The following is a 12,031-nucleotide window of genomic DNA, read 5'->3' as shown; positions in this document are numbered from 1 at the left end:
ACTGCTATGGATGCTGATTGGATAATCATAAAAGGAGCCACCCAAAGAGTCTGGGGGTCCCCTGAAAGCTGAGGAGGACGTCAAGCAGCTTAAGAATGGGAATAGACTGAAGAAGAGACTGGGGCAGCGGGGAGGGAGATAAACAAAATGGTTGTTCAGGAAATGAAATTATGCTCACATCAAACATGGAAGACAAAAAAGTTAACCATTTCTATTCAGCTGTTTCCAGCAGCTTTAAAAGCTTCATTGTAGCCACATCTCCACTTGAAAAGAGAATCTCTAAACCAAGAAACTCAGGAGGGCATTTTCCAGGCAGACGGAATAGGAAAGTCAAAATAATTCAATCTTTTGATTTAATACAACAACAAAAACCCCCACCATTCTGCTGGCCAGAAGATGTTTTATAACAATCTAATTTCACAGCCTTCACCTTTTTCCTGAACAGAGCAGTGGAAAAGTGACCTCCAGAATCCTGGTTACAGCCAGGATTTTGTTCTCCACAGTGTAATTCACCTTGTTAAAAATTTCAAATACTGCTAAGGTCAAGGTAACAGGCACAGCTTCTTCATGAAGCTCAGAGCTTCCATAATAATTACTTTACAGACAAAGACTTGGCTAGGGTTAAGCGACTTATCAGTGCCATGTCCCACCCCACCCTCTGTTTATCTAACCAGTTTAGATTCCAAGACCTGGGAGAAGAATTGTCTCTGGTCTTCTATATGTAAAAATTGTGACACGACAAAACCCGAACCTCCACTGAGGTTTGCAAATACTACATAATACGGATTAATGTGCTTCAGTATGAATTTAACTGCATGCAGCTATGTTACAGTGATTTAACATTAGGAGCTGTTTCTTGCTTTTTGGGAACCACATGCAGCATATAGAAAAAGATTAATATATACACAAAGATTTAAAATTAAGTATTTTTTGGTGCTTAGAAAACTGGAACAGAATACTGCAGTCCAAACAGCCTCCTCAGTTCAGTGAGGTTCATCCTCACTGTGGGAGGATAAATTCTAAAGGGGGAAAGACAATTAATTTTCCATGCATTTACCTAGTAGGAACTAGCCTCAAAAATAGGTCTTTTTATATATGTCATTGAACACACATCAAATGGGAGTAACACTCTTGGCTGCTCTGAAGATGAGAATTACAAGTAGAGGAATAAATCACCAATTACTATATTGTATGGATGATTCAGTGCACATTCCATCCACTATAAGGCAGAAAAAGGAAAGCACAGATGTGAAAATACATACATCCAGCAGTGTCTGTGTATGTACATACCAGACTTCCGGGGCCCTGGTAGGGTGACCTAAATTCCAGTAAGGTCTCCGTTCCTCCTGTTCCCCAGTGCCTGGCTCTGGGCCTTCCAATGCTCCCAGCTAAGGGGAGAAGAGCCCCAGGGAGTTGGCTACACCCTCTTTTAAGTGCTGGCAGCACTGGAGTTTTTACAAATTCAAAGTAAAGCAGCAATACAAAACTTTGCAAAAGCAGACACTAGAAACAGGGATCTCGACTGTCTGTTCCGTGAGAAAGGCGGAATCAAAGTCTGTAAGAAAATGCTACTTAGGGGCAAGGGAGGAGGATACCATGAGCTGGAACTCAGGAATTTCCGTCAATTCCCATCTTGCCACCACAGCCCTCATCTGCAAAGACACCATGAGCTAACTCAGATAACTAATGCTCATTGTTTTCACGTAATTAAGGCACCCAACGACACCTAAAGACCTCCAAGATATGGAGCCAGATCTCTCTACAGCTTGCTTTCTTCATCACAGCCTCCAAATAATAAAATGGAATAAGAACATTTATTTCCTCTCATCTTTAACCTGCTCTTCAAATTGTAGCTCTTCACCAAAATAACCTCCCGTCTCAGCTGGAGACACCAAGAAACTACAAATTACAAATACCCAATTATCACCAATGCAGCAAATACAACGAAAAAAAGTAATTCAAAATGTTAACAACCGAGTTAGAAACACAGCCAGGCAGTAGTGACACATACTCAGGAGAGCAAAATCAGCTGGATTTGGCCACAGCCAATGCACAACACTTGAGCATATCCGATGGTTTCAGGGCAGGGCTTCATGAGCCACAGAGGTAGAACTAATCTAATCCAGCATCTCCCAGCTCTAAACCTAACTCCACTCTCCATATGTCTCAGTGAAAGAAGCAGGAATAATTCAGTATCTGATAAAGCTGTTGAAACAGGGCAAAACTCTTATCTAGTCAACCTGAGCAATATGAAGTTTCATCTCAGATTTGCCTTGAAATATCCCGGGAAGGATTGCAACACTCATGTAATTTGCAATGCTCACATCAAAAGAGAAGGGAAAAAAGCCATATGAACTAAAGACACTCTCGTTGACTTGGCAATAGCATTTGTCTTACCCAGACGGGGAAGTGACCTGGAATTCTAGTTCTGTGTTAATACAACCTAGAATGAAAAATGATTTGCACAAGGGGATGTTCTTTGGCGCCTGTTGTGATTGCACTCTAGGTACAGACATTAACAGCTGGCAGAGAGCAGCTGGCAGAGAAGGTTATAGTGGGAAGACCCCCGCCGGCACGGCGCATAGCGGTGACAGAGCATTATTTTTGCAAGGCATGCGAAAGCCAATAGTAGAAGAGGCTTCATACAGTCTGTCCACATCCACACTGCAAGCACCAGAGTCTACCACATCTGGATATTCTGTTCAGTTCAGCCACTGACCCTGTTGCATGATTTCAGGCCAGTAGCTTCTCCTCTCTGGCCCCTGGAAAATGGACAAGAGGCCAAACCTGATGAAAAAAGAGTGGAGAAGCCACCTGCCAAGATAAGCATGGCTGGTTTGGCTCTAGGGACAGAGGGGACAGTACTGGAGAGCAGAGCTAAGTTGCAGCAGATGCTTTGGACTGGAGGCAGGTCACAAACAGTGAGTTCACAGGAAACCTCTGCCACCAGCCCAATCAAGCCACCCCCAGAATAAACCCTAGGTGACCTTTCAGCATCACACAAAACTGCCGCAGCAGAATCAAGAACACAATCTGAATCTCAAGCGTGGCCTTTCTGTTGCCTTGCAGATGAGATTGTCCCATCTCTTCCTGAAGAGCCTCTAATCTAAGTCACTAATCGCAACTGAACCCCACAAGCATACTCACTCCCCAGACGAGGTCCACCCCAGGGAACAAATGAAGCAGAAGTGTCGGATAAACATACGGTGCTTGGGATTTGTGGTTGTATGGAGCTTGTAAGGCAGATGAAAAGATCTGGCTCTGCCTTTAATCAACTGCAATCATTTTAAATAAAATCATCCTAAAGGTATTATTGTATGTCATGTACTTCACTAATAACAAACAGCAATTAACATTTTTGCCTAAATAATTTAAGAAGCACTAGGCCCTTAAAAAAAACCTAAGCAATCTGTAAAAACAATTCAGGTGCAATAACACTAACCACCTCCAGAGGATGACAAGCCATTATATTGCAGGTAAATTAGAGATGTTAGCCATTAGTGACTCTAATGACAGTCTCATTCCTACTCCGTCCACTTTGTAGCTCAAGATCAAGCAGTTTACCATCTGACTGACAGACTATTATTCAGTATTTGTCAGAGAGGAGATGTTTCCACAGCAGAGAGTTTGACTACCCTGAGCCACTAGTGTCTTGAAATTTAACGTTTGCTAATAGGGATAGCTTGCTAGTAGGCTGTGCTCAACTCCGAACGTCCAGGATTTGAGGACTTTAAAGGAAGCTACTGAACTGAGGAAAGGATTTGGACCAAGAGCTCTTTTAATAACCTCAATTGTATCTCCAGGCTTTTCAGGATCTGTCTTTCCATCTAAGAACTCAGGCAGCTCTTGCACAGACACCCACTGCACTGCTGGCAGCGGGACACAGTGCACTCATCATGCCAGGATTACTCACGGAAGCTGTGTATGCAGAGCCAAGGCTGAGAGCACGCTTTACACACAGATTCACACCAGAGTCAAAGGCTTAATCCTGCTCATTTTGTTACTCCCACAAACTGTTCTTACTCACAGCTGCAGTAAGGCAACACACACCTCAAAAGCAGCAATCCATGGCTATTTACACAGGTATTTATATTTGAAAACCAAATCTGCAAATCTATATTCAAACACAAAACCCTCATGTAAACCATCCCACAAGCACCAGGACAGCCCGAGTTCTTGCATAAGCAAGAGTTTACATGGGTCAGACCTTTACACGAGGTTTCTGGCTGTACAGAGAGGAGGAGGAGGAGGAGGAGGAGGAGGAGGAGGAGGAAGAGAAAGGAGCAGTGGAGATTGAGGAGTTACTGGCACTCGGCTGCCAGGATTCAACCCAAGTTAACCTAGACATTTTCATTGACCTTGCTAAGTTACTTAGTGAAGTTGTCTTTGATCCAGGTACAGAAGGCAAAGGGGGAATAGCACTTCTGAGGTTTGAAAAGTATGTTTTGATCAAGTTAATTACTCGGGGACAATAATCTACCTCAACAGCAGGAGTCCAGCGAGTTTATAGGTGGAGAAAGATACGAAACCATCAGATGTTTTCTCTGCATAGCAAGAACATGGCTATTCAAACACCTGTACAGTACCACAAACGCCACCATATTATACAAAGCAGTAATGTGAAAGTTTCCACTTTCTCATATACATTTTTAGCACAAATAAATTCAAATCTATTCTTCAAAACTGAGTAAAACCAAAATTGTTTGGTAACCAGAATGTAGCAGGTGGGCTAGGAAGAATGGCAATTAACATCATTCTTAAATAACAAGATATTAACAATATATTAAAACCAACTTAATATTAGGCTATTATAGAAAGCCGTATTACTTCAAAGTCTGTGTGCAGGATTTGTGTGAAGCTCTATACCTCCTTCCTGTTAAAACAGAGACTCGCATTCATAGGCAGTTTACAGTAGAAACTGAAACTTTGAGCTTTTACAGTGCTCTTGCATAGAGCCAGCAGGACCATAGCAAAGAGCGGGATATTGTTTCTGTTAATCACCTCGCAATATACAGCAGCTTACCTGACACGGACTTCAATTTCATAACCTTCTACCAATATTAAGAGAAGCAAATTTACGCAGCAAAAGTAGAGTTCTACGTCACAATTATTTGAATATTATGGTATGCTCACTACATATCTCCAGTATACATTTCTCCTACAACTTTATTTTTGAAGCAGATGGAGTTAAAGCTCATTGTATTTAGCACTGCACCAACTCATCAAGAGACACAGACAAGAAACAATAGCTCCTTTTATTGCAAGAGACTCTCTTCTATAGCATCTCTGAGATAATCACTATGCTTAGGGAGTGGAAAAACATATGGGCAAGTGAAATACTTGAGAAGCCACGCGGAGTTTTTGTTACTAAACCATGTGGTGGAAATGGTCTAAAACCCGTTTTTTAAACTGAGGCTGCAGCAGCATTATCAGTCTTCAAACAATGTTTGGTTTATAAACATGAAAAATTATACATCGAACTCTTTCCTGCATCACCTATCAGGGCAATTTTTTACAAATCTGGATTCATCTGCCACCAAAAATGGGAATCCGTGGCACAATAGGATTAAGATGGATTATTATCTGAGAAGACCAACCTAGTTTCTAGTGTTAGTGTTTTAGGAAAAGGATCCTGCATTGCTACCTTATTGCTAGCTCTGTATTAAAGGGAGGACTTCTTCCAGGCCTACCCAATGAGATGATATTAACACACACACACTTATCACCTCTCCTTGCTTATATTTTCTGCTAGCTTCAGGGGCTAAAGCAAGAACGTGCTTTTGAAGAACTGCAAAGTTTCTGTTATCCCAGCAGACAAGGTACTAAGCGATTACACACTGGCTCCCGTTCATGACAAATGCAAGTTGAGTTGCATTCAAAAAATATTGAAGAACATTAAATAAAGCTGCACACCACTTTAAAAAAAGCCAAGAAGTCATCCCTTGGAATTTGGATCTGATTTGTTCTAGCATTTACTAAAAAAAGAACGCCTTTTTGCAGGCAGTTTGATTACCACTCACTCTGACCTTTCATTCAGTACTTAGAGAATAGGGAGAAAACCCAGCTTCCCTCCAGGAAAGGGAGGGAAATCGGCCTCTCTTCCAATTGTCTGTATTTTACTCAGACATGTGAGAAATTTTCAAGGGGATGCAAATCTCCACTGCACACGCTTTTAAGCCAGGGTCATTCAAAAAAATCCTCCCTGCTGCAGGGACCTGGTTCTCCACCGCGATCGGATGTGGCACCCTGACTGCAACATTCCTCCTCTCCTGTGCAGCTGGGGAAGGTGAAGGGGGCTCCAAGGATTATCGCCATTTCCCAGCCACGTCAGAAGAAAAGAAGAGAGAAAAGGTGCCTTTCCACGTGGTTTCTATAATAAACTGCAGAGAGCCAGGGACCAGCGCGGAGCTTCCAAAGTGTTCCTCGGAGCGAGGACGCTGACACGAATGAACATCCACGCAAGCCTTCCCTTGCGCGTCCCGGGGAGATGCACAAGCTCAGCTTTCTTTTTTCAGCGGGCAGGCAGTCACAAGCAGTAAGCGAAGCGGGGCTCCCAGCCCCTTGCTTTGTTAGCAGCCAGAGGGGCTGCCGGTGCAGCTGTTCTCCAGGAAGCCAGAAGCATCCTATTGCGCAGGCAAGGCGGCAAGCCTCAGAAACCTCAGCCCTCCTAGGAAAGGCATCCAAGGTGGGCTTATTGCCCTGCGAGGAGAAATACGCCTCCATCCCCCGCGCCGAGCCCCTTCTCCTCCCCGCAGCAAACAGAGCCACCCAAAAAGTTTTGCTGGGCAAGAGGGGCCCTGCCTGCCCCTGGCCCGCTGGGAGAAAACACAGGGTCGGGGAGGGGGGAAAAAAAAACCCCAAAGTTTGGGGCTTGGCGGGGCGGGGCGGGCGCCCGGCTGGGCTCTCGCCGCCCGGCTGCCCGCTGGCTTCGTGCGGCTGCCCGGCCCCCGGCCGCCCGTCCCCGGCTGCCCTTGGGCCGCGCACGGCGCTACCTGAACAGGGCGACCGCAGTCTGGTTCCTCCTCCACGCCTTGCCCTGCTGCAGCAGCACCCCCTGCACGATCTCCTTCTCGTCGGGCAGCCGGTAGACGGGGAAGACGTAGAGCCAGCAGAGGACGAAGACGCCCAGGGCGCTGGCCCCCACGGGCAGGCGGGTGCGCGGCCACTTCCACGCCAGCCCCGCCATCCTCCTCCCGCAGCGCCGCCGCGGCGCCGGGCCGCGCTCCGGCATCAGGCCCGCTCCATGCGGCGCCCCGCGGGCGGGGGTCCCGCCTCAGCCCCCCCGCCGCCGCCGCCGCCGCCGCCCGCGCCCTAAGCCCGGCGGCCCGCCCGCCGCCCGCCGCCCGCCGCCATCGCCGCCCAGCCGGCCGGGGGCCAGCCGGGGGCCAGCCGGGCCCCGCGGGCGTCGGGGCTGCTGCCGGGGCTGCTGCCGCTGCGCCGCGGCCGGCTCCTCTCTCGGCGGTGGCGGCTGCCGCCCTTCCTCACAGTCATTTGGTCCCTCGCGTTCCCCGCCAGGCGATGCTCCGCCGCTCCCCGCCCTCCGCCTCCCTCCGCCTCCCGCCGCCCCGCTCTCCTCGCTCGCCGCCGCGCTGCGGACGACCCCGGTAAATTTCCACCCCGCCCCGGCCGCGGGGGGCCCCGCCGCCCGCCCCCCAGCCGCCGGGGGAGGGAGGGAGGGAGGGAGGGGAACGGCGGCCGGAGAACCGGCTGCTGGGGGGCTCCGCTCCGCCGCCGCGGCCCCGCGCCCCGGCCTCCCGCCCCCGCCTGACCCGCGGGCAGCGGCCCAGCCGCGGCGGAGGGCGGGAGGTGCCGGCCCCGGGCTCGCCCCTCCGGGCAGCGCCGCCGGGCCCCCCCCGTCTCCCCCGGCAGCCGCGGGCCCCGGCGGCGGCCGCGCCGCCCTCCAGCGCGCCCTGGCGGACACCGGCCCCCGCCCCGGCCCCCCCCGGCCCCCGCTCCCCTCCCCGCACCGGCCCCGCTCCGCGCTTCCCTGCGGGGCGTACGGGAGCGCTTCGCGCCTGACGGGTCCCCCGCGGTCAGAGCCGGCTTCAGGTCAGGAGCCTGGGAGCCGGGATCACCGTGCCCGCCGGGTCACGGTACATCCCGCGAAGGTACTGCTTGGAGAACGCAGCAAACGGGGCGGGTAGGGCAAACCTAAAAGGGGAGCGTGCTCCAGCCCGCAGCACCCTTGCCAAAGCAGCAGCTCTGTGTCAGCGCGTACCCACCGGCTCGGGTGGGTCTTTGAAGAAATACACTGGGGATTATACCCTCGGGTGGGGCGTGGGTGGTTGATGGGGCACCCCACCCCGGGCTGGGGTTATCGCTGAAGTGCCCGGTGTGTAGGAGAGTGGGCAGAGAGGCCGCCCACAAGGCAAGAAGCAGCAGCGTGAGCCTTGCACACCTGCGGCAACGCCAGGTTAGGCTTCCCGGCGGGAACCCCACGCCTGCCGCGTGCGTGGCCCTCAGCCCTCCTCAGTCAGCAGCGAGTGCGATCATCTCATGCCAACGCAGTGACTCCAGCAGCAGAAAGCACCTCTCCGCGGTAATCAGGTAGGCTGAGACATGGGAGACGTCTTCATCTTCTCTCAGAGAGGATTTGAGGCAGTCCCCGCTTCCAGAGCCCGGTCTCTAGTCCCTGGCTAGCGCATAAAAGGCAAATTCAGCCTGGGCTGGTACCATCCGTTTGTGTTCAGCATTTCCAGGCACACCTGTCAGACCCATTGAGAAACTCTGCGGGCACCCTCAAAACCCTAGGAAGAGTTTTGTATGAGTTCGTAGCCAGCTGCTTTCCAGACTTTCAGGACGTCATGGTTTAGCCCCAGCCAGCAACTAAGCACCACGCAGCCGCTCGCTCACTCCCCCTACCCCGATGGGATGGGGGAGAGAATCGGAGGAGTAAGAGTGAGAAACACTCCTGGGTTGAGATAAGAACAGTTTAATAATTGAAATAAAGTAAAATAGTAATGATAATAGTAACAGTATAATAATGATAATAATAATGATATACAAAGCAAGTGATGCACAATGCAATTGCTCACCACCCGCCGACTGATACCCAGACAGTTCCCAAGCCGCGATCCCTGCCACCCGGCCAACCACCCCCCAGTTTATATGCTGAGCATGATGTCATATGGTACGGAATAGCCCTTTGGTCAGTTTGGATCAACTATTCTGGCTGTGCCCCCTCCCAGTTTCTTGTGCACCTGGCAGAGCATGGGAAGCTGAAAGAGTCCTTGACCAGCTTAAGCAGTACTTAGCAACAACTAAAACATCAGTGTGCTATCAGCATTATTCTCATACTAAACCCAAAACACAGCACTATGCCTGCTGCTAGGAAGAAAATTAACTCTATCCCAGCCGAAACCAGGACACAGGAGCACACAGTCTTGGCTACTTCAGGCACTGTCAGCCTTTGAGCACTTTAAACTTGGGAGACCCAAGGTAGCAAGGAGTCATTGAGGGCCTTTCAAGACAAAGGGTAGCCTCTGCCTGACTCGAGGCATGTCAACGAAGTGTTGACCATGGCGGGTGATGGGGAGGGAAGTAGTACCGAGCTCATCTACTAGAAAAGTCCGAAGCACAGTGATGAATGTCAGTAGCTGGTCACCCAGCAAAGGGCAGCAAAAGAAATATCTGTGTTTTAAGATTCTCACCATAGCAATTAGAGATTCAGTTAAACAACTTTTGAGTTTGAAAATAGACGACTCCAAATTCCATGGCTCTTTCTCCAAATGTCCAGAACCTCCCCTGGACTAACTCTTGAAAGAAGCTTTGACAAAAGTTCTGGGTGAAGGAAGGAAAGCGTGAAGGAAGTTGACACAGTTAGTTTAATATGTCCTGGCCATAAGGTAGCAATAAAATAATCATAAATACTAGCTGGCTGTTTATACAGCATTTTCAGCTAGAGATCCCAAACAGATACTACTGAGTTCTCAGTAAAATATAAGCTTGGAAATCTCGATGTGCTTTTGGTACTTGAGAGAAGGAAAAACATTCTTTCCTAGTGTGTTGCTGTGTAGAAATATACACTGACAGAAAGAATATCAACATGATGATGTCTGATGAATAAAAAAAAAGGCAGGAACTTGTAATTGCGTAAGAAATATTGTTTTCATTCATATCTGATGTGCTAGAGCTGTCTAGAGCATTAGAACTGTTTTCTCTGGACAAAATGGGAAAAGAAATTGAGGAAGGCATTTTGACCAACATCTGACAAAAAAAAAAAAAAATTGAAAAGGATAAATAGTTTCATTTTGGTGAGGAAGCTATTTACCAACAGTAAAATAAACCAAAACTTAATCAGTTACCTCTATTAAAAACAAGCAGAAGCATTCAATCTCTGGAGACTAATTCAAAACACAGTTAGCTAGACTCATAAAAAGTGGGGAAAAAAGGATTGAAATGTGCAAAACTGTACCCCAAATTAAATTCTGCCTCTTTGCTCACCTTTAGCTGAGAAGAGAGACAAACCAGGGGCTCAGTGTTGCTTGGGAAACCAGAAAGTGGAAAAGAACAAGAGAAAGTAGGAATGACTGTTATTCTGTCACTGTTGAAACTGCTTGCAATGAAGTCAGTCAAAATAAACCCAATACATTTACTTGTTAATTTCTTCAGTAATGTAATCCCTCCCCAAGTAACATAGGGAGGGATTATTTCTTTAATAAAGGGCTTTTACTCTTGCACAATGAGACACAAGATTTTGGGATAGCTTTTATTTGTGAACCTGTGAGATACTCCTATGCCTTTCCTCTTCTTCTTCCGAATCTATTTCAGCATGAAGCCCCCAGGCTGTTCCCTAAATTTGTAGCAGTCCATGGTCTGTCTCGTGCCATGGCAGTAGCTCCATCACGGTGTCCTGCCTGCTGCCTGCAAGGAGCCGGGTGGATCAAGACTGAGATGAGGCAGAGCTTGTTATGTTGCTACTGACGTGTCGTGGAGAACTGAAAATGCCTGGCCTCGTTCTGCTCTCGTACAGGTGGAAATTACAGCTACACCAGGACAAGCTCAAAGCCAGGTCTTTTACTCTATAGTCAAATCTGTTTCTAGGCAGCGTTATCAGTCTCTGTCCTTTCCCTCCGTCAGTGAGCCCTGAAGAGAAGTGTACCGATGCTTGCCACTGAGGATAACAGTTTCAGGTGGAGAATAAAAGGAAGGTAAGAATAAACTGCCAAACATAAATCTTGCTTACAAGCAAATACTCTTCAGTATTTCAGTGACAGTTTGCAATCGTTGAGAAGATGTAGGGATGTAGTGATCAACAATCCATGTCTTTAAATTGAAGCAGAAAATTGAAATTCAGGCACGATTCTTCTCTGTTGTACTCCATTTTAGTGAGAACTTGAGTGGAGAGATTTAACCTCATCTTCATTATTTTGGTCCCACATAAGATCCCCAGCCAGAAAGGCTAGCTATTCTGAGCACGGTTCATCTGCAGCTCAACTACAGGGAAAAAAAAAAAAAATTGTTATTGAGATGCCTTTAAAAAGCTGCACAGAGAAAAGCAATGAGTGAGAACACAGAATAACATGCGTTTTAACCGCTGAGAAGAAATAGAGTGACTCCTCACTGATGAGAAAGAAAAAACAGTGTTGTGGCGTTCCCACTTTCACTCTAAAATGCTCTTGTCCCGTGTTCTATTGCCTGTTTGCCACAGGCAGGCCAAGCGTAGAGCCACGCCAAGGCTTTTCCTTCTCAGCGGGTGGGTACATCCTGCAGCCGGCTGTAACCCTGCCCCGCCACTGCCGCTCTGCTCAGCAGCTTCCCACTGCCGCTGCAGCTTGGGAGAGCAGGGCAAGGACCTTCTCCATGCGCTGTGAAGCAGGTCCTCCTCTTTCTCTTACTCCCGCAGCCCAAAACACGCACAAAGACCTGAGCCACGTCCTTCCAGAAATCCAGTATTTGCCTGCTTTCATTTAGAGAATCCCGTACTCCTACATGCATCCTTTGGTACTCTGTGTTTGCTCCCTTTCAAGCCCTCTCACTTCCAAAATAACAGGGCTTTTCCCCTCCACTTCAGCATCCCACTCACTTTCTG

General features: G+C 48.4%; 1 protein-coding gene across 1 annotated transcript in view; it reads right to left on the bottom strand.

Moving 5' to 3' along the window:
* The window catches only part of ST8SIA1 (ST8 alpha-N-acetyl-neuraminide alpha-2,8-sialyltransferase 1), a 133,411-nt gene extending 126,180 nt beyond the window's left edge, over positions 1 to 7,231 (bottom strand). The window contains exon 1 of the mRNA XM_075726969.1: positions 6,993 to 7,231. Coding sequence (XP_075583084.1) covers positions 6,993 to 7,231 — 239 coding nt within the window. The remainder of the gene's footprint in view (positions 1 to 6,992) is intronic.
* Between the last annotated feature and the right edge of the window lie 4,800 nt (positions 7,232 to 12,031).

Source organism: Pelecanus crispus, chromosome 1 (assembly GCF_030463565.1).
Source record: "Pelecanus crispus isolate bPelCri1 chromosome 1, bPelCri1.pri, whole genome shotgun sequence".
Lineage (NCBI taxonomy): Eukaryota > Metazoa > Chordata > Aves > Pelecaniformes > Pelecanidae > Pelecanus > Pelecanus crispus.
This window is presented reverse-complemented; position numbering and strand designations above follow the sequence as displayed.